The sequence below is a fragment of the Pagrus pagrus genome (genome assembly GCF_965226575.1).
Source record: "Pagrus pagrus genome assembly, chromosome: 3".
In the NCBI taxonomy this organism is placed as follows: Eukaryota; Metazoa; Chordata; class Actinopteri; order Spariformes; family Sparidae; genus Pagrus; species Pagrus pagrus.
This window is the reverse complement of record NC_140187.1, coordinates 17,667,110-17,689,764: the sequence shown is the minus strand read 5'-3', so window position 1 is coordinate 17,689,764 and position 22,655 is coordinate 17,667,110. Positions and strand designations below refer to the sequence as shown.

At 46.1% G+C, this 22,655-nt stretch overlaps 1 protein-coding gene across 4 annotated transcripts; it reads right to left on the bottom strand.

Annotated features, from left to right (window-relative positions):
* Window positions 1-3: 3 nt before the first annotated feature.
* On the bottom strand, window positions 4-22,579 carry crocc (ciliary rootlet coiled-coil, rootletin). 4 transcript variants are annotated; one of them, XM_084349223.1, is made up of 38 exons: window positions 22,357-22,579; window positions 19,375-19,633; window positions 18,972-19,101; window positions 18,747-18,892; window positions 17,211-17,402; window positions 17,045-17,128; window positions 16,852-16,943; window positions 16,566-16,731; window positions 16,379-16,485; window positions 16,052-16,279; window positions 15,874-15,964; window positions 15,669-15,755; window positions 15,378-15,593; window positions 13,746-13,945; window positions 13,479-13,661; window positions 12,959-13,103; window positions 12,728-12,874; window positions 11,632-11,862; window positions 11,221-11,414; window positions 11,014-11,141; window positions 10,653-10,822; window positions 10,351-10,530; window positions 9,975-10,109; window positions 9,713-9,856; window positions 8,403-8,641; window positions 8,144-8,303; window positions 7,886-8,053; window positions 7,371-7,794; window positions 6,677-6,840; window positions 6,449-6,569; window positions 6,197-6,360; window positions 5,528-5,743; window positions 4,737-4,961; window positions 4,509-4,658; window positions 4,134-4,334; window positions 3,439-3,570; window positions 1,863-2,036; window positions 4-826 (listed from the first exon to the last, which is right to left on the bottom strand). In XM_084349223.1, the coding sequence occupies exons 2-38, from the start codon at window positions 19,429-19,431 to the stop codon at window positions 740-742; spliced, it is 6,078 nt and encodes a 2,025-aa protein (XP_084205349.1). In that variant the 5' UTR covers window positions 19,432-19,633; window positions 22,357-22,579; the 3' UTR covers window positions 4-739. The 4 variants fall into 4 exon arrangements, with proteins under 4 accessions (XP_084205349.1, XP_084205348.1, XP_084205350.1 ...); XM_084349222.1 differs by having other exon boundaries at window positions 19,375-19,630; XM_084349224.1 differs by having other exon boundaries at window positions 18,747-18,889; window positions 19,375-19,630.
* Window positions 22,580-22,655: the final 76 nt, after the last annotated feature.

Genomic DNA, 22,655 nt, shown 5'->3' with positions numbered 1-22,655 from the left:
GAATTATGGTGCACATAGTGGGTTTATTCTCCTGCAAACATGTGGCTTCCATGTGCACTGTCTATACAACTGCTGCTATTAATCATCAGTCTGTCAGCATTTATACAGTAAGTGAAAAGTATGTACAGCTAGTAAAACTATTATTAACTAATAAAAAACATACTGTAAGTATACATCATCCTGCAGTACAAAACTGTGTCTATATGTCACATAATACGAGAGAAAACACAGTGCAGCGCCTTCATTTTGCCGTCCTCTCGGTGTCTTAGCGTCTTCGACTGTTGATATAAATGTGGAGAAGTCGAGGCCAAACTGGCACTGCATCCAGATTCTGTCTGGAGGGGAATCCTTGGTTATTTCTTGAATAGGCGCAGGAAACTTGGGAAGATGTTGAGCAAGGATCAAGTGCAGCTGGCTGCCAGTAATCAGCAGGCTTTTGGCGTTGTCGGCACAGCTGCCGAATCACATCGCTCCGCTCCCCCACCGCCTGTCAACATGCTGCGAGTCGAAGTGTTCTTCACTGCACGATACATCGATAAAACACCATCGAAATGACAGCGACGCTCGTTTCAGAGTCACAGATTAAAACAAATACTATTTTAAACAGTGGAGTTAGACTTTGAACACGTTTAGGTAATGTTCCTGTGAGTCAATATTGCTTGCAGACACTCATGACAAGTGGATTTTCCCTGGATTAAAAATGTGTCGTGTGCTGGTGCTTTAGTTTTCAAGCTGCCTCTCAGTTCCCTGCCGACAGTAAGGAGGATGGTAGAGAAGGTTGCCGCCGTTTCATCTCTTGTTGCAGCTGCTCCTTCAGGGTGGACACCTGCAGTAAGACAGTGGGTGACAAAAGTTAAATCTCTCATTTGTATTTTAGACAGAGGTGGCAGAAGTGATACAGATACTTGTGCAAAAAAAGACTGAAACAGCTTCTTTAGAGAGTACAGGCTCAGAAATGTACTCAAAGTGTAATACAAGTAAAAAGTATCCCTCTGAAGGGATCTATACCTCAACACTACTAAACTTAAAGATGGAGTCAGTTGGATTTGTCCGATCTGTTTGTAAATGCACCAGAAAGGTAGTTGATTGTTGAGTATCATTCCCAGGATGTCAAATACCGACATTTTGGGTTTTTAAAGCGTCACAAACACAGCAGAAAATTAGAAAATTAGAAAATTAGTCAGCTGTGCTTGATGTGCACTAATAGGTTGAAATCAGTCTTGTGATGTTGGGAAGGCTGTGTGCAATGGCGCAAAATAAAAATAATCAATAATTCCCGTCAAGTGGTTAAAACGAGAGTAACGAGCCTGTTTTGAAAATGTGAGGAGTAGAAAGTTCAGATATTTGAGTTAAAATGTTGAGAGTAAAAGTGAAAAGTTGTCCGAAAAATAAATCCTCAAGTGAAGTACAGACACCTGAAAAAAAGTACAGTAACAAAGTATTTGTACTTCGTTACTTTCCACCTCACATGATTACAGATTCAGGATGTGTACAAGGATCGTCCTCAGGGGGACGCAGGGGCGGTTTGTTGCGGTTGAATTACAGTCTTATTTGCAGAAGTTGCCTCCTGATGCCTGCACGGGGAGCAGGGTTTGAAGTGGACACGAGGACAGACGGTACAATCTTGACTTCTGGGTGCACACACGTGAACACCCTGCTGCACTCTCCTGCTGAACTGTATACTTCAGCACTTCTTTTCTTCTGCTGATGTTTTTGAAACATACCGTCGACTCAATACAGATAAAGATTTCTGTATTTCAAATCTTCTATTACATCCGAGGTCAGCTCTTTCATTGTCGCTGGGAGTAAAAAGTGTAAAAGGTTTAGCCTGAGAAACCTTGACAACATCACGATGGGTGTACCTGCTCCTCCAGGCCTTTGACTCTGTGTCGGTGAGCTCGCTCTCTGGTGCCCAGCGTTCGCTCGACGTCCCTGAAGCTGGTCCTCAGTCTCTCCGACTCCCGGTGGGCCTCATCACGCTGCCTCACCAGACTCTCACACAGACTGTGAGACTGCTCCATCTCAGCCAGCTGAGTCTGCTCAAACCACACACACACACACACACACACACACACACACACAGGAGGAAGAGACCAAAATGTCATTAAAAACAGGAAAAGGATGGAGAGACTAAAGGGGAAAGCTAAACTACACAAAACAATAAACATGTTGGAGGCTCTGTGGTGACCTGGAGAGAAATCATACTCAGTCCAACCATTAAAGACATTATGGGATGTGCCTTTCCAAACAACTATGCAGTGATGTACCTGTAGGGAACATTGAGGAGGCGACGCCTAGAAGAGAAAAAGAAGCAAAAATGTATGTAGCCTGCAAGAAAAAGCTTTAACAAGAAGTAGATGTAAAACTCAGCCACCAAAGAAAAAGCAGCTGGTTGTTTTGTTCATGATGTGCACTCAGTGGAAAAATGTAGCGATCTTTTCAGAGCTTACAGAAACGTTTTTGGCAGAAATTGTGAAATATGTAACGTTTACAAGAAACACGATACTTAACACATAACAAATGAGAATGTACAAGAAAAAGGAAAGTGCTGAGCGAACATCTGCATTAACATCCACACTTGTGACACTTGACTAAACATCACAAATCACAGATGTTCTGAGACAACGAACATCTGTGATTTTTATTGGTCTGGAGAAGCTCCTCTGACAAATGGCCCCACGTAGAGAAACCTCCAACATGCACATGCTCCACTTTTCAGCTCCAGTACATTAGAATCACTTTGTTTTGTGTCGTAATGAAGAAAGACACAAATTTCAATGTAATTACAAAAATAGTCAAAGGATATTGTGTAATCCGGAGGAAAATCACCACTTCAGCTGATGAACAGTCCAGAAAAAATGTGACCAAATTAGGAGAAATCTGAGCAGCGGTCGGAGACGTAAACCCAGCCTGAACTAAACAGCTTTAATGACTCTTTCAGAATTCTTAAGAAACCCACTGTAACTTCATTTATTTACTTGTTTATCGCATTTGTGATTTAGTTCAAAGAAAACGTCACGCCTTCCTCTTTAAACCACAAATTCCCTCTTTACTCACCTCAGTGACGACAGTTTCATACCGTGTAAACAGTCTTTTAAATGGCGGTCGTCCGGTTTAATAATAACTGAGAGTAAATTATTTATACTCGATATGAAGCCCAAACTGTGGAGATCATTTGTGGTGTTAAAGACTGGTTTGTGTCTCTGTAACGTCTTGTTAAAGCACGCGTTTGTCTTTGTCCTTCAGTGGATCATGATGGACTCTCCAGCAGAGGTGTGAAGCAGCTAAGAAAACAAAGTCTGTCCTGGTGCCAGCGTTCGCTCTGCTGACAGCAGTGTGGTGTATCTTTCTAACAGGCTGCTTGGTACGTCGTAATAAAGGCAGGTACGATCTGTGGTGAATCTGTCAGTGTATGTTTGATCAGGTGTTTCTCCCCACCTGCAGCATCAGTATCTGCTGCTGTGCTTCCTGCAGCTCCTGCTCAGCGGTGTTCAGAGAGCGATCCAGGCGGCCTTTCTCCGCAGACAGACGCATGCTGCCTTCCTCGGTCTTCAGCTTCTGACGTTCGACCTGAAGAAAGGTGCATTTATGATAAAAAAGAAGCACACAAGTAAGTCACACGTGAAAACCTGAGTATGATTTTATCAGTAATTTTTTTGCAGTGCACTGAGCTCTAAACAATACGTGTTTTTTGGACACATTCATTCGCTCAGCCTGAGCTATAGTTTTAGTTTGAGTCTGGCTACAGACTCGTACTCTTGATTTTTGATCATGCAGCTTTTTTTCCACAGAGAAATTTGTTCTTTACATTCGGCCAACAATTCTCAACGTCTTGTGATCAAAACTGCTTATTCAAAATGACACGTTTTTCAATAATTCACAAGAAATAAAGTGAAATAAAAACCTCAAAGATGATTTTTTGTGTCATGTTTTGATCCTCTACGAGCCGACCTCCCATCAGGCACCACTCACTGTGACATAGCAGGGTCGCAAAGTTTTTGTTTGGCTCATTATTGGTGAAACCCAACATGTGTCCATCCAGCACATGAACTTTGGATTCACAAGTGGCTCTTTGTAAAGAAATGACTCAATGGAACAAGTGTCACGTTTGTTGTGATGAACACAGTGCTGACCTTATCCAGTGTGTTCCTCAGTGCGTTCTTGTCCTTCTCCAGCCTCACAGCCTGTCTCTCAGCATCTTTCTTCTCCGTCTCCAGCATGGCGACCGCTCGCTGCAGCCCACGCAGGCGCTCCTCCACAGCGGCCCGCTCTGTCTGAACTGACTGGGAGCCGCGCTGAGCCTCAGCAAGACTGGCCGAGCGCTGACGCAGAGCCTGACGGAGGGAAGACAGAGATCACATACAAAGACGTGACTCTAGAGACTGCTAAAGCGAGACTGACAATTTTAATGTATAACATCTTTTGTACTGGGACACTTTTTCTTCTGCGGCGTCACAGATGTGTTGTGGCAGATGTTCGTTGACACACAGATGAACTTTCTCCCTCACCTCTTGAGTTTTGTCCAGCTCAGCCTCCAGGTCCTCTCGTCTCAGCTCGCTCTGGTCCAACTCACCCTGCAAGGTTTGTACACGCTCAGTGAGGGCGGCCATATTCCTCTTCCCCTCCACCAGTGAGGCCCGGGCTTCATCCATTCTTTCCTAATTGGTACAAAAAAAAAATCACATCACTGTTCAGTTTTCATCCACGTTGTCCCGTCTTTCTGCCGCCTCACTCACCTGCAGGAGCCTTCTGTCCTGTTCGGCCACACTCAGCGTCTTCTGCAGAGCGGCCAGGCGACTCTCCGTGCTGCTGTGAGAAGCCGCCACCTCCTGGAGGCTCTTTTTGAGAGAAGACGTCTTCTCTTTGAGCAGAGATTCACCTTCTTGAGCTCTGAGCAGAGCCTGGCTCAGCCTCTCCACCTCTCTCTGGAGCAGAGACGCTCTGGCCTCTCCTTCTGCCACCTGTAGTTTGTACGAATCAGATTTATGTGTGACCCAGTCAGCAAACCGAAAAGCATTGTTTTCTTTAATGAATAGGCAGTGGTGAGTCAGTAGATTTTGAGATGAGAAACATCAGCATCAGCTGATTTCCTTTCATAAGATTTAAAGGCTCATGATTACCCACTCAATCGCTAACGATCGAAAGTATTCAGAAAAACAACTGAGTAATTTGGAGTCAGTCAGATTTTCATGTTCCTCAGAGGATGAAGTCTACTGACTTTGATGATCCTCTGAATTTACACCTAGCGCCACCATGAGGTTGACATTTGTAGTTTTCTAGTGAAATATCAATTGTAAAAACTCTGGTGATCCAATGACTCTTTCTCTAGCGCCACCATCTGTTACAATCATTTATATAATGATTTATTTAGTGAAACTGAAAGTGTATAATTGCGTGCACCTAGATGAAAAAGATTAGGAAACTACAGATCCCAGGCACACAAAAGATATCACAAACGTACTTAAAAATAATCAGATTAAACACTCATAAACATGAGCATGAAATGACTCTGCATCAGACTGTGTACCTGTTTCAGCAGAGCGTCATGGCGCTCCTGGGAGGTCTGGCTCTCAGCCTCTCGGTCTCCCAGACTCAGTTTGAGTCTCTGCAGCTCCCCCTCCAGACTGCGCCTCCCCAGCTCCACCCTGGTGGCCCGGGCTTCAGCTGCCTCCAGCGCCTCCCGCAGACGCCTCCTCTCCGCCTCCAGACGCATCTCAGCAGCTCGCTGCTTATTCAACTGATCCTGTCGAGACGGAGGGAGCGCAGAGATCCTCGGTGAGACCGGTTTGTGTACTTTAAGAGAGTCTTCATGGCATAATGGAGACTTGAGTTTTCGATCCTAGACTGAAATATTCTACAAATGTCCAACAAATACACATTTCTTTCTTCTTTTTGCACTGAAAGAGACTCACTTTCACTTAGTGTCCTCCTGTTGTTATTTTAAAGGTCGCTGGCTTTAAAAACAGACATATGGAGAGCTGACATGTGACACACCACAAGAGGTGTGACACTGTGTGTGTGGCATCTGTTGTTATTACATTCCCTGAAATCCTGTGTGTCCAGACATGGCTCTACTGTTGAATGCTGCCATATGGTGATCATGGCAGATCAATGGTCACCGCTGTGCAAGTGAGAACACAAATACAAATACATGGTGTGCGTATATGTGCACACTGGTACACAAACGTGTGTGTACCTGTGTGTGCTTTTTATCCATTTCAGAGGCCTGCAGCGCTCGCTCTAAATCCTTCACGCGGTCAGTGAGCGCCCTCCTCTCCCTGTCTCCTCTCCTCACCGCCTCCTCCTGCTGCTGGAGGAATATCTGAGTGGTGGTCAGACGCTCGTCCAGTCCTCGCTTCCCTACAGTCACACACACATGAAAGATTTATATTATTTTCTTCCTTTGGTTTGAGCTCTTCTCCTGAAACTTCATGGAAAAATAACAGACCTTCTTGGTATTCCTGTAAGGTGATCTGCATCTGAGTGAGACGACTCTGAGCCGAGTCTCGTTCCCCCGTCAGCTCCTCCAGCTCCCTCTGCAGGACCCCCAGCCGGCATCTGGCATCATCCTTCAAAGTCAGCAATAAACAAAGACTTGAGCCATACACACACAAGAAAATATCCTTGAGTCATTATAGTCGAATATTTACTTTGAGACTTAGTTTTTTTGGTGTACCCGCTCTCTCTGTGCGTCACGCAGCTCCTGGAGGAAGTCTCTCAGATCACTTCTCAGCGTGTCGGGGTCCAGCTCGGGCTGAGGGAGAGGCAGCGGTGTATCTCCTCTCTCAGGAGACACGGCTCCAGAGCCCAAAGTATTGTCAGGGGTGCTTACTCGAAATTCTGTAGAAATTAAATATAAAGTGCTGTAAGCCCATCGTACAAATCTTTTTATTAATTTTTTTTTTTAATGTTGGCGCAAAGGAGGGGAGGAGGGATCACATAATATTATCAAACCATGTTTTTTGTTTCTTTGGTTGTTTTTCATTTACCATTACTTAATTATTCATTTGTATCATTTTTTAATTTAATTTGATAAAGTTTGTTGTGATTGCCGCTTTAATTTTCCATTGCTTTCTTTTCCACAGCTGCTCTGACGCTCTCAGACGTGTGTCAGCTGACCAATCAGAGCAGACTGGGTATGCAGGAGGCGGGGCCTTGAAGAGACGGGAGCTAAAACAGAGCGTTTCAGACAGAGGGGGAATACAGAGCTGCAGCACTGGACAGTACGCGGAAAATGATGTGTTTATTGAGCATTAAAGCATGTAAATGTATTCTAGTAAAAATATGAACCTGAAAATGAGCAGAATGTGTCCTTTAATGTCTGAATAAATGCCTCTATTGCAGAGGTAAGGCACATGTTTCATTCGCACCTTTAGGAGGCGACAGTGAGGAGCGCAGTGGTGAGATGCTGTGGTGGCGTGACATGCTGCCTGGTGATGTGGAGCTCCCCCCCGGGCTCCTCCCCCGGCCTCCTCTGCCGCTCGCTCCGATGCCCAGTGTCCGTGTCAGCGCCGACTGAACACTGCTCAGGCGGAACTCCAGGTCCCTCCTCCCGGCCTCGGCACGGACCAGCTCAGCCTCTGTGGCGGCCAGGCGGCCCTGGGCCTCGCTCAGCTGCAGGCTGGACTGGGCGGCAGAGTCATGAGCTGCCTGAGCGCGCAGGGCGAGGTTCTTAGCTTCATCCTGCAGCTTCTTCTCACAGCCGCGCGCCTCCTGCAGCTGAGCGGTCAGCTCTCTCTCACAGCTCCGCCAGCCTGACTCCAGCTCCACCAGGCGCTTCTGAGTCATAGAGAGCTGAATAAAAAGAGTAAAAAGTTTGTGACACAGTGAAGAAAGCTAGTAAGCAAAAGTCTGTACGTGTCTTTTCACTCTCCTCCATCCTCACCTCTTTCTTCAGGGAGTCTCGAGCTGTTTCGGCTTCAGTTAACCTCTGCTTGAGGCTGAAAACCTCCCTCCCTTTCTCCTCCTCTCTTTGCTCCTCCAGCGACAGGCGAGTCTGCAGCTCTGCCACCTCCCTCCCTTTCTGCTCCTTCTCTCCATCCAGGACCTTCAGCTGGAGCCAAGAGAAGCACATCATTAGGAAAAACCTGAGTCTGGACTGAAAACAAAGTGTTGACGGAGGTGTGATGGAGGGACAACAGACCTGTCTGCGTTGCTCTTGCAGTTCTCGTCGAGCTTCGAGTCTCGACCTTTCAACTTCTCTCAGGCAGCTCCTCAGCTCCGCCACCTCCTTCTGAGCACATGAGAAGTTCTCCTCCAGCACGGCCAGCCTCTGCTCCTTCTCCTCACACTGTCGTTTCACACTGAAGAACCGGACACACACACACACACACACGTGCTCTGAACATTGCACTTCTGTCATTTCAGTCAATGGTTCGTTTGCCATCGGTTGAAGCTTCTACCTGATCCTCTCTGTTTCTGCACCTCGCAGAGTTTCTCTCAGCTGACTGTTTGACTGGCTGATGGTGTCTCTCTCCTTGCCGACGTCGCCGAGGCTGCGTCGCAGCTCCGTCACCTCTCTTCTGTGGTTTTCTGCCTCTTCCTGAGTTTGGTTGAGACGTCGCTCGACGTCCAACATGTCCCGCCGCAGCTGGTCTCGGCTCTCCTCGTTAGCTGAGAGAGAAGCTCTGCACTGGTCCAGCTGGAGGGCAACAGTCATGTGAGGTGAATTATCTCATAACGGTCGGCAGGAAGGTCTGTTTTGGATTTGCTAGTTCACAGCATAATACAACAGTTTTCACTAAAATGTGGAGGCAGATTAGATCTCGCTGGTTCGGTGGACATCCAGGAACTTTATTACGAAACTTTATGAATCATGCAAGATAGGGTGTGTTTGTAACTGCTACACTTGTTCATACTATTCATCATGTTTCATATCTGCTCCTCTGAAAATGTGTTTTCTTCAGCTCTTTAATCTCCCAGAACTTCCACTGTTCAGATAAAACTTATCTCAACTGTTTTCATCACTTAAACTTCAGTCGATACTTTAACTAACCCCTTTTTCTTTAAACACTTGCACTCGAGTTGACTCTTTGTCCTCAGTCTGTTTCACACACTTGACATTTCAACTCCTTTCGGTGCTTAAATGTTAACTCAGGCTGCGTTCAGACCAACTTGATGACACCCTTCTGCAGGATGCTGCATCGACCAAATACAGCACATATTTTTCAGATTACTTTGTAATGATCATATTTCTCCTGTTAAGCTTGCCGATCTTTGGGACGAGAGACAACTTAGCTGTGTAGTGTTTTAGCGTCTGTTTAGCCTTTAAATGCATGAATTCATTACACAAACTGGACTTCCTGTATCATACTTCATGTTTCCACAATGACGCCTCCTGCGTTGTTGTCGGGAGGTTTTTGGTCTGAGTCCTATTACAACTTTCACTTCTCCTGGCAGTTTGACTCATTTCAAGGAAAATGTATTTTATATTAGTATTTCAACTGTTTCAGTATTTCACATGTCATATTTTTAACTGCATAGTTTCAGCAGAGAGGAACTTTTTCTTCAGAAATGTAACTCTTGTAGTCAAACCCCTACTTTAATGGAAATGAAACAGCAGATGGATCCCATGATTTGCACTTCATGTATGTTGTTGTGAGATATTGTTGCTGGATATAGATACAAAGATAAATTGTGTTTTCTGTCATTCAAATAATAACTTAAGAGGAGTGTGTGTGCTCTCTGTTTTGAACTTCACAGCCTCATCTACCTCTTTGAGAGCAACATCAGCACGTGACTGAAGATCCGCACACGTCTCTCGCAGACTGTGGAGCTCCCTCTCATGAACAGAAGCTGCGTCCTCCACCTGAGAGCGAAGCTCCAGCAGCTCGCTGCTCAGAGCCCCGACTCTGATCTGTGCAAAAACAGAAAGTCTGTTAGTGACCCTCCCTCGTGTGTTGGTGGAAGACCAAGATAACTAGAAGATAACAGAGCTTGAACAGAACATGAACTCAAACAGGAAGTCACATCACCTGCTCCTGCTCTTTGTAATGAGCTGCTTCTCTGAACATCCGCTCGGCCTCCAGGGCTGCAGCTGACAGCTCAGCCTGCAGGGAGGACGCCCTGTCAGACAAAACTGTTTTCTCTGCCTCCTTCAGAGATAGAGCCTGGGAAGAGAGGAAGGGTCGGGTTAACAAAGAGGGAAACGCACAACAGATGTAGTGTTGAGCCACACTGTCTCTACACCGAATCTAATAAATATGGCTGACCGAGGATTTTTCTGATGAAGGAAGGCTTGTAAAATCAGGTTAAATAAATACTTTTCCCTCTTTTTAAATAAAACCAACTTGTTTTCATCTGATGCTTAGTAATTTGAACCCCTCCATACATCATACACCAAGACCAGACCTGTTGTTTCTCCGTCTCAGCCTGCAGCAGACTCTGATCTCTGTCATGCTGCAGACTCCTCAGTTCATCCTGCAGCTCCTCTCTCTCTCTCTCTGCTCTGAGGAGCTGATCCTCCGCCTCCTCTCTCAGCTTCCTCAGGGCGCCCTCATGCTCCATCAGCAGGCTGTGCCGCACAACTTCCTGTCACACAGAGCGGCCAAGAGCACAAACATGGATTAAACAGCTATCAGCACCTTATCGGAAAAGTAAAAATAGCATTACAGGCAGTGTTTGAGTCACACTGAACCAGTGAACCCTCTGACCTTCTCTGAGACCAGTCTCTCCACCTCCTCCTGATGTTCGGAGATGGCCTTGCGTAAAGCCTGCTGGGCCTCCAGCTGCGCAGCATTTAGAGTCTGAGTCAGAGCTTGTTTCTCCCTCTCAGCCTGGGCCAACACATTCTCCCCATCTGAGCGCAGACGCCTCAGTTCAGCTGGAAATCCCAACCAGGAGAGGGAAACCATTAGGTTCTTATTCTCTTACGTAACTGCCTTTCCCCATGATACCAAACATCTTATTTAGCTTTTGAATAAGGACATTTGTGTCATGTTAATCTGTTTTTCAAAATCCTCTTCTCTTTTCTTTTTGTATGTTTCTTCTACAAACCCCCCCTCTGTTGCTCACCTGCCGCGGTCTCACAGCGGACTCGTAGGTTTTGGCTCTCCGTCTCCAGCTGCTCTCGACGAGACTCCCCCTGAACAAGCTGCTGCTGCACCTCGAACAGACTCGTTTCCAGGGACTCCCGCTCCGACCTGCAGGGTCACAAACACAAGTTGCACACACAGGCTTGTGCGGAAAGCGTTTGTGTCATTGACAGACAATTAAACACACCTTGAGGCGGCGAGTTCCTCTGACAGCACCGTGTTTTCTCTCTCAGATGCTGTCAGCTGGACCACCAGCGCTGCTTTGTCTCGGGCCAGTTCTGCCCGACTGCGGCCGGCCTCCTCTAAGGCCACCTCGTTCCTCTGACCCTCTCCTCTGGCAAGACTCAACTCTGATCCCAGAGACGTCACTTCGCCACAAAGCTGTCAAATGCCACAAAAGAAAACAACATGAGTGAAATTCAAATTCAAACTGAACACATTCAAACTGCATACTTTACTGGCAGCTTCCATCGCTGCTTTAGCTGAATAAACAACTATGAAACACTGTCATAGCTGCATAAGAAGTATCTAATCATCCACTTTGTTTTTAGGGTGGACTTATCCTTTAAATGATGATGTAATATAATCTGTTATGTACCTGGGTGACCCTCTCCTGCAGCTTAACTCTCTCCGCCCTGAGACTCTGGAGCTCTGCCTCCATCCCCGACTGGCTCAGCTCCACATCCTGCAGTGACTGGTGCAACGTGATGCGAGCAGAGTCCAGCTCCAGACGGTCCTGCTCCAACCGGACCAGCTCATCTCGGATGGTCAGCTTCTCCTGCTCCGCCTCCCGTTTCTGAGTCTGCAGGGTGGCCTTCTCCTCCTCCAGCTTGGAGGTGGAGCAGGGAGGGAGACGGTCGTATTAATAAGAATGGTATACGTACAAATTACACTGAACTATGCTGCTTTGCTGTAATTTTCATACCATTAACTTCGCACTCCTCTCATTCAGAATCTGAATCAGCTATCGGTCGAGTACGTGTGAACAAACCATGAATTTGACTCCGGTTTTAAAAGGTCCAGTGTGTAGGATTTAGGGACATCTAGCCGGGGTTGGGTTACTTTAAAGATGAATGCTGATACAATTACTAATAACTGTGGTCAGTAACATAACCCAAGTATAACAATATAAAAGCAATGTAACTTATACAGCCTTTCGCAGCAGAACGTGGATTTACGCCGGCGGCTGGATGAGGAGCAGGCGGCCTACAAGCGTGAACTCACTGCCTACCAGGAGGGTCAGCAGAGGCAAGCGCAGCTCGTGCAGAAGCTTCAGGCCAAGGTATGTTTGTTTCACCTCGTCTTCACCCGAGATGTGGTCATCAGAGCGAAGTAAATAAATAGTTGTCTGCTGCTTCAGGTGCTTCAGTACAAAAAGAGGTGTGGGGATCTCGAGCATGGGGGGGATCTTTGTTCTATTTTATTGTTTTATTTCGCTCTCATTTGAAATATCTGAATATTTGTATATACATTTTCTGTGTACGTCACATTTTAGCTCTGTTTTCATTCATCGCAAAACTGTTTTTGTCCCTTTTTGTGTGTCTAACCAAGGACAACATCATGAATGTCCTCGAGGAGACAATGTGCAAAAGTGTGAACCCTTCTCCCACTGCGTCGATTTGTCGTACGAACTAGTTCCTTTCAAGCGTACTGAACCCTTACAGAGGTCAAACACGTTCTTGACATGACCTCACCTGGAAAATGTAGGTGTTCAGGTCAACTTTGTCCTGGGCCAGGCCCTCATTCATGCTCGCCATCTTGGCCAGAGAGTCCCTGAGAGCTGCATCCTCTGACTGCAGCTTGTTGAGCAGCAGAGAGAGCTCTGCGTTACTGCTCTCAGCCTGGAGGGGCAACGAGCATCATACAAAGGTCATCAAAAAACACAACTGCAAAAGCTAAATGAGCTCAAGTTGTCTTTTTCTTACCCGAGCGAGCGATTCAGAGAGTTGTGCCCTCTCTTTCTCCAGCAGCTGCCTCTCAACCTCCACCTGCTGGTGAGTCTCCCTCACTGCAGACAGCTCTCCACGCTGAGCTGAGGCTCGAGTCTCACTCTGATCCCGCTGCTTCTGTCTGTGGCACAATGATACACATGATGTACTATAACGACACATTTTAGGGCAAGTAATGAGAGCGTTAGACTGATTTGGCTCATTGTCATGTGCAGGAGTGTGTTTTAAAAACTATTTCTCTGACAGGCATCCAAACAGTCAAGCTTTCCCTGTGTGTGTCTGTCTGCTATGGTGCTTTGGATGAAAGGTTTATATCAGATCTGTTCACTGCTGTTTGGGCTTGTGTTGGTTGAGCAGGTGTGGTAGCACGAGGTATAAGAGATCTCTCTGTCTGGGAAGCTAATGCAGATTTTGGATCGCTTCCTGTAAGCATATTCACTGTGTGGATTAGTGTCGACATCACATTCACTTAATCACTGTCAATTATCCTGCTTACATCCTCTGAGTCTCTGCCTTCGCCCGCTCTCTCTCCTGGATGGCGGCCTCCTTCTCCTCCTTCTCGTGATCTCGCTCTCGCTGCACGGACGTCACAGTCAGCTGGAGCTTCTCGCAGTCCATTTTCAGCATCTGGTTGCTGCTCTGAGCCGCCTGCACAGTCTTCTCCAGGCTCGCCTTCTCACTGCAATGTTCACAGAGTTAAAGTTACGTACAAGATTCAAGGATAAGAGGCAGATTATGAAAGGTGATATAACTGTCTGTGAACCTGGCCAGGGTGTCTCTCTCCTGCTTCAGACGCTCCCTCTCTCTCTGTGTGGTCTCCCTCTCTCTCTGGGCAGCATCCCTCTCTCTCTGCAGAGCTTGGTTTCGCTGCTCCGCATCTCGTTTAGCCAAATCAGTCTCCGAAAGCTGCTTGCGCAACTGTTGCATCGAGGACTGGGCAGAGATCAGACGTCCTCGAACATCCTGCGAACACAAGTGGAGTCACTTACCTTGACTAGACCGAACTTTTACCCTTGCAGGGCCAAAACTGAAACTTAATCGTGGACCACAGGCCAAAAGCAAACACATATTGTATTGTTTTGGATTGTAAAATTGCTAAATGAAACGGTAGACCTCAGAGGCAAGTGAGAAAGAAATCTGGTCTGATCTAAATTGTTTTCTTTCTTGTGTTTATGACGCTCAAGGCTACTGTAGTACTAGGAGCACAAGTTCCCTTAATTGACTCACTTTCTGGTCAATGTGTCACCCACTGTGACTCAGCGGGCCAAATCAAACCTTATGGCAGGCCAATTTTGGCCCTCAGGCCCCATTTTGGGCAGCCATGACGTAGACAGTTTGGGTTTTATTTATGAGAAATCTTTCTCTGAGATTTCTGCCTCCAACTAGATACAATGGAGGTGAACAGAATTTGTTTGTAGGAGTATTCGGGACTATTTCTTTGGTAGAAAAGTAAACAAAATCAAAACTAGCATGATACAGTGTAAGTGAGAAATTGTGTTTTTGGTTATTCAAATTAACTGAACCTTAAAGGGACAGTTCAGGTTTTTTGAAGTGGGCAGGTATTTATCCATCGTCGGATGGATATGCGAAAGATATTTTAGACCCTTAAAAATTATTTTCAGCACAATTCCTTGCTGTCAGCCATTTCTGAAGGGAAACTGGCGCCAATTTATCCATCTGTGCTCTCCTCAAAGCCGCCAGGCTTCTTTGACAAAAACTGTCATTTTTAACCTCGTGAGAAAAAGGGGGTTGGTGGTATACTGCTGCCTTGATCGGTTGGTTTGTTTATGTTATGGTGTGATTTTGGTGTTCCCAAGGCTTAGTTCACTGAAGTCACACAATAAGACTAACAAACTAACCGATCGAGGCAGCAGGAAACCAGCAACTCCTGTGTTCTCCTGGGTAAAATTACTGTTTATGTCAAGGGAGTCTGGTGGCTTCGGAGAGAGCGATACAATGGATTCAGTTTCCCGTCAGAAAGGACTGTCTTTTTGTTTGTTTTTTTGTGCTACAGAAAGAAAGAAAGAAAGAAAGAAAGAAAGAAAGGGCTGTCTGACGGGAAGGTCAGCACCGAAAATATTCCAAATATTGCGTACACTTCAACTGATATTGATTTCTGTAGGTGGGTCTTTTTTTTTCTTCTTTTCTTCAAACTGGGGCCGTGCTGACTGTCATCTACTCTTGGTAATACACTGACAAAAAGTACCTCATACAACTCTCTTCAAAGTACCTTAACTATCCCTTTAACCCCTGCTGATGAGTCAACCGCTGCTCTCATTGTGACTGTGGAAGCCTAAAGATTTACACCATTGTGCGTGTGAACAGTAAACAGTGCTGCTACATGAGCAGCGTGTGATTCTTTATCATATGGAGGGTTTAGAAATTGACTTGTCACCTGCAGCTGGAGCGTCTTGTTTGTGACTGCAGAGCGCAGAGCAGACAGCACCGAGTCAGGGAGAGGAGCCAGCGAGGGGAGTCGAGAGGGGGAGGTCGAGCTGCGAGGAGAGGAGGAGGAGTGGCGAGGGGAGGAGACACGGATCAACGCCAGCAGCGGAGCCCCGGTGTTGTCCTGGTCTGCCTCTGATGACGACTCTCCGTCTGACAAAACCGTCTGATGAAAGAAAGTAAAGATGAGGAAGTCCCATCTTAATGGCATCAAACTGGGTTCATATGTGTCGCTGTTTACCTGAGCGATGTCCCGCAGGGTGTCCAACAGGGTCTCAGTGTGAGTCCTCATCTGCTGCATGTCAGTCTCATCATTACCGCTCTGCTCCTGAAGAAAAATGAGCAAACAGTTGGAGGAGGAAGGTCCATGACCACTAAAACCTGATACAGCCTCAAAGGATAAGTCTGGCATTTTTTTCTTACTGTGTTTTTCATTCTTTGCTCACCTCAACTCTCCTCATCAGCACGACCATCTCTCTGTCCTTCTCTTCAATTTGGCCCTTTAATCTCTCGCCCTCTCGCACTGAGTCAGACAACCTGAGGAACCATCAACAGAGCTTCAAAAAAAATGTTGTTTAATCAATAAGAATTTATCCAGTAAGAGAGCTGAACACAGTCACCGACCTGACATTGAGCTCACTCCTCTCTGCGTCTGTTCTGGTCTGAAAGTTCATCATCTCTGCCACTCGCTCTCTCAGCTGCTGCTCCAGCTGAACCCTCAGGGCTTTCTCCCGATCCAGGGCGAGAGCTGCTCCTCCCTCCCGGCTGTGCAGCGCGGCGGACAGACCTGAACAGGACACCTGAGTGGAGTGGGACGCCCGAGCCAGCTCGTTACGCATATCTGACAGGTCCCTGAGATTGGAGGGAGGTTGACAGAGAGGAAAATCAAACATAAAACCAGCACAAAGGACACAGTATCATTTGGTAAATAGTGAGTGTGTTGATGTTAACCTTTCGGTGGCGCTCTTCATTTCACACACATGCCGCCGAAACCCGACCACTTGCCGCCACAGCGTCAGCAGCCGACCGTGTTCGCTACTAAAGTAACTGTGGAAAGACTGAGACAGAAATAAAAGTTATCTTTACATTTTCTCTTCATACAAAATGTTTTGCTGTTTCATAAGCATCCCTCTCCCACCTCCTCTTCTCTCCTCCAGTCCGACTCCTTTTGTTCCAGTTCCTCCCGGGCTTTAGTCCAATCAGCAGTGAGCCTGCGGATGTCCTGGCTGAGGGCCTCGTTGGCCAAACCGGCCTGCTCCAGCTGCTCTCTCAGCATGGCGTTCACCGCAGATAAACTGCTGCTCCTGAAAACACAACAAAAAAACACAGGGGAAAAATAAGTGACGTTGACAGAGCAAGACCAGCATCAACAATGTGATTCTCTACGGTGACGACCAGGAGGATGAAATTGTGACGTTACTCACCTCTGTTGTTCTTCCTCCAGACGGATTAAAGCGTCCTCCAGGTTGCTGCTGGCTTCGTCTTGATGGCGACCATTTGATGTCTCACTGTCGCCCTAAATGAGAAGATTAGACAGGTGAGGTGTTATTTCTTATTGTTTTTTTTATTTGAAAGTTCATGTCAGTGTGAATCAATGAATCAATAAACTCCACTCACACTCAGCCGGTGTTTCTCCAGCTCTGACGACCTGTCCTGCAGCATGTGCTCGAGATCCCCACACCTCTTTTTGTACTGAAGCACCTGAAGCAGCAGGACAACCATTATTGACTCGCATCGCTCTGATGACCACATCTCGGGGGAAGACGAGACGAAACAAACATACCTTGGCCTGAAGCTTCTGCACGAGCTGCGCTTGCCTCTGCTGACCCTCCTGGTAGGCAGTGAGTTTACGCTTGTAGGCCGCCTGCTCCTCGTCCAGCCGCCGGCGTAAATCCACGTTCTGCTGCGCCAGGCTGCGTGACTCCGGTGACTCGTGGTCCCCGTCTCCCGTCTCTAAACGCAGCGCCTGCTCCAGCTGCGGGTTTGATTAAATGTGAGAGGCAGGGGTGACGTCTCATTTCACAGACGGTCTCAGTGCTGCCATGCTGTTAATGTGCCGTTAATCCCAACATACTTAGTATTTGAGACTGAAAGTTGAAAGTTATCTTTTCTGGAGCTAGCTGGTTAGCATGCTAAGTAGGTATCTCTGCAACATAATACATAGACGCCATAATGTCAATTTTTTATTGTTATTGTCTAACGTTTGCAACTGAAATCTTTGCATATTGCCCCTTTAACAGTTTTATAAACAAGTAGAATTTTATAATATTATTATTATTATAATGAAATCTTACTTAAAATAATGTGGAATTAATGGCAAAGAAGTTTTTTTATCGCATCACTATCTTTCATGAGGTGCTGTGAATGCTGTGGATGTTTAAAAACTTGAGAGAAGGATGTGTAGAAACTGCCAGATAGTGATAGTGGTTGTTTCCAGGATCGTTATCTTGCTGAACTCACAGTTGTAGCCCTGAGTACTGTTAACTGTTCTCTATGTAACTCTGCATCTCATTTTCTTTTTTGTGTTTTCTTGTTTCAGTCACTCATTACAGCAGAAAGAGTTGCAGCCTCTCAGTGTGGAGACAACGTTATTTACTTTAATCACAGTTAATTAGTTGATAAGAAAAAAAAAACTAAGCGCACTCTCTTCCTAAAATCTTTCTGATCACAAACCTGTTCAGAAAACTCTTCAGTTTATTGAATGCGAGACAGCGATTGCTTTGTCGCAGGCGGTACAAAGACGCAGATTAGTCGTCTCGACAGCCTTCGTGACTGTTAAAATTGGTTTATAGTAATTAATCAGGTTTTATAACAGACTTTTAATCTTTGAAGTGAAACCGTACTTCATCCGAGTCGGCTTTTGTTCTGGATGCAGACCTGCGTGTTTCCTTTACTAATGTTCAACCCAAAAACCGAGATGTGGCGCCCACCCACGGTCCACCACCCACCACACCTCCTCCCATCTCCACTGAAGCCCCTGTTTACAGTCGCCCAGGGTGACAGACGCCATGGTAACATTCCACTTCAGTTCATACCAGCCCCCATCACCTGGGAGACGAGCAGATCTCAGACAAAGACAGAGCCGAAATAAATCCTGAAACAGGAAAAGGGGGAGAGTGCCCGGCATTCCCTTTAGGTGCTTTTAACCTTGATGGTTTTGAAAGTCTTAAACTTTTACTTTTTCTACATTGAGTGCAGATGATGGTCACCGGACAGTCAAGTTGTTACTGATCATATCTATTAACTCTCTCAGTATTATCTTCATCTAATCTGTTCCCTCCATCTTGTCATCAGCCTGTCGTTTGTCATCTCGTCTTACCCTCTCACTAATGGCACCGTACTTGATGGCGAGCTCGTCTCGGTCCGCTCGGCTGTGGGCCAGCAGGTCCTCCAGCCTCGCCAGCTCTCCCTGCAGGACTCGGTTCTCCTCCTGGAGGGACATGACCGAGGACATGGCTCCGGCTGCTGAGGGGACACAGACGAGAATTGAGGCAAAGAAAAGGGGTCAAAACACACATTTGAGGAGCAGAACGTGGCGACTCACAGTTCTCGGTCAGGTTCTTTGTGACAATCTCTCGTACTCGTGCTGGCAGACATGTAGGGGGGGCGTCTGGTGAGGGGCCCTGGACAGTCAGCCTCTTCTCCTCCTCAGACAAAACACTCTCCTCCAACCTCTGGTGTGCAAAACACAAACATTCGGTGCTTTAAGTTTGAGACGCTTGAAAAGAAAATGACAAAAAAAATTAAAAATGGGAGCCAAGCAAACAAAAGTGAAAGATTCCTATAATAAGCCCAAAGATGATGATGATGCTTGGAAAGTACAAGTACACCTGCATGACACACAACACTGTCACATAAGCCAGCAGCCCTCGTTTGTCACATCACACACCATTACAGCACGTTTACTAAGCGATGGGTGGATGGAGGAGGTGCCCGGTGAGCCTCACCTGGATCACAGACTCCAGCTTGTTGGAGTCGGTGTCTGAGTTTTCCGCAGCGCTCATCGCGGATATTTAAAACCCTCCCGGGAAGAGGATTAACTCCGGCTGAACGCTACACGGTCCTCAACAGGCGGAACCGATCGTCTTGTGTTTCCCAAAGATAAAGAAGAGAAAGTTCGCGACCTGGAGCTGGTACCGAGCCGCTGTCGGAGCCGACAAAGTTTGGCCGCAGAGGAGCAGAGCGCGTCCGTCCCGTCGCCTCCTCCTCCGGCACAGGCAGGCAGAGATTGAGGACAGCAGGATTAGTAGGGTTTAAGATGCACACCCCTCCACCTCCACCTCCTCCACCTCCTCCACCACTGCTCCCATTCAAAGCCCTCCACACCACCACAGAGACACGCCGAAATAAAACTTTATTAGTCCTCAAACATTTAGACATGTTTTGACCATCGATTAATTTTATTCTTTTAAAGACCTGATTATGAAAAAATAAAATTTAAAGTGAAGTTCAAAATTGTTATGGTCAAGTCAGGACAAAGATAATATATTTTTCTGTACATGTTGTATCTGCAGCTCAGCTCAGCAGGTTGAATAGTCCAGTCTGCAGCTTCAGTTGGTAACTGGCAGGGCCGGATCTTCCAGCTAGTGGGGCCCCGGGTAAAAATGAGCCGCGGGTCTCACAGGCTCCCAAAACTAGTTTGGTTACAACATGGCTATACATTATATTTTCAGAAAATATGAAAGGGGTCACTGGTAGAGATTAAACTACAGAAAATTATCACCAGGTGATGAGTGGCATGTGTTAATATTTATTGAGTGTGTGAACAAAATTTGATGTTGTCGCGTTCGCATTAAAGTTAGCTGGGCGCTACGCTGGAAGTTAGCCAGCTCGGTCAGCAGAAGTCTCTCGTGCGGAAAACTGTATTATGAACAGATTTGTTTTCAGACGTCATCAGACAGAAGAGCTGCCGAGCAGGATTTTGAATTATATTTAATAACATGTTGGTTTTGGAAATTGTGCTGACTTTGTACTTTATACTGCATTTTTTGTGGCCTTGGCAACTGTTTCATGCTCTTTAAATCTTTATTTTTGAAAAGGGACTGTACATAACTCATCATTCAAACAAATGTAAATGTGACTATGATAATAATATTTAGCTGCAGCCCTAAAAGTGTGTTGATGTGGCCTGTTCAAGTCTGATAAGTAAAGGGGTACTCAGTTGTTTCTGATAGGAGAAAAGGTGTTACAGCTCCCTTATTATTATTAAAACATCATTATAACATGCACCACGAAGCACGTGAAACATTTATCAGAATAATCTCATAGTCTCCTAACAGCATGAGAGACTTTAAAACACTTTTTTATTACAATTAAAACTAAGAAATACCACATCGCTTGTCTTTTAATCTCCAGCTCCAAATTGGTATTTTAAATTGTTTGTGAGGTTTAATGTTTAGTTTATGTTTTACACATGGAAGTGTAAGAAAATTCAGATCAATGTTTTCAAAAGGAGTCTGTAGACATGAAGGATGAGGGGGTCTGCACTGATTTACTTGGTGTTTGGATTGTCATAGTTACAGACAAGAGGGACATTGTGTCAATACCAGACCCCCAGCCTGGCCTTAACACACACACACACACACACACACACACACACACACACACACACACACACGCACCAACACACACACAGTTTCACACAAATGCATTCCTTAGCCCTTGACCTTAACGTCCCAACTGTATCTCTCTCGCTCTTTCTCAGGGTATAAAATTCAAAGTGGCCCCACAAGTAGTGGAGGTAAATATGTTCAACAATCATTTTAACCACAAACTGCCACCAGTGTCAGGGGGCAGCGTATCACCAGAGTCACAGCTAACTGCTGCAGACTGTAGCTGCCCTTAGCGAGTTAGCTCAGTCAGCCGTGCAGCTAGCAGTTTGCACTGGGAGCTCAGAGTCCAGGGAAGTGTCACTTCTAGCACAGGAGCTTCGGCTGAGACGTGCTGGGGCTAGCTGGTTAGCATGCTAACTTCTCTGCAACACAGTACACAGACATATGTCATAATGTCAAAAAACATTTTTGACAATTTTTCACATTATGCTGACAATTTCTGAATGTTTACATTATAATTTCAAAAGTATGTTTTAATGTTTTCAACTAAAATTCTTACATATTGCCCCTTTAACCATGTCAAACTGTCTGTTGACCCTGAAGTATCCATAAGACCCCTGAACTCATCATCAGCACTCCATTGTCTACCTTATTGAACACCCCTATTTTAAAATGACAATACATTTACATTGTATTTTGTACCTTATCAACAGACTGTAAGTTTAGTTGCTTAACATCTGTAGCGCCCCCAGCTGGCCTGTTAGAGGATGACTGGCACTGATTTCAGTGTGCAGGATGCAGCTTTGTATCTGCTGAAACACACACCTGTTGATCTTATACCTCCACAGCTGAAGCATGAGTTTAGCCCAAACTCTTGACTTTTCACTCCAGCTTGACTTAAACTGACTTTGTGTTTACAACCAGTGATGAGGCCATGAATGAAGCGATAAAACAGGATGACCCCTGGTCTAAAACTGTTTCCTCTTTCACATTTAACACATCATTTGTTGTTCACATAATAGGAAGCTAGGCACAAACATCCTCTTTATCCCATCACATCAGACTACATGTTTAGAAAGTAATACATCCAAAAGGACACGCCCGAGTTTTGGAAAGTTGTGAGGCTGGATGAGGAGGAAGAGGAGGAGGAGGAGGAGGAGGAGGAGTGGGTGGTTGTACATTAAAGTGTGCATCATCCGAGCACATTAAAGTGACCATGAATTAAGACTTTGTTTACCAGCAGCAGAGACTGTGGTTCAACCACAAACGCGCTGCTGTGGAAACAACAGCCTGGATACAAAACGCTTCATACAGCGACATTTACGCACACTGTGTTGTCGGCTAACACGCACTTCCCTGTCTGAATCACAGCCTCACCTCGACACATCAGTCTGCTGAGCTTCATCCTGCGGTCCCTCCATTCTCCTGAGCGGGCTTCGTGATCATGAGAGGCAGAAACAAACCTCATCCACAGCAGATATCCTTCATGTATCACCAGCTGCTCGCAGCCACTGGTGCCTTGTTCCGAAATCTCCTCCACGCTTGTTCCGGGGAGGGACTTCCAGATCAGTGAGCCTGCAGCCTGTCCTCACTGTCTGTGTACACGATGCAGCCTGTCCTCACTGTCTGTGTACACGATGCTCTGCTGTCATCACGATGCAGCCTATGATCACGAA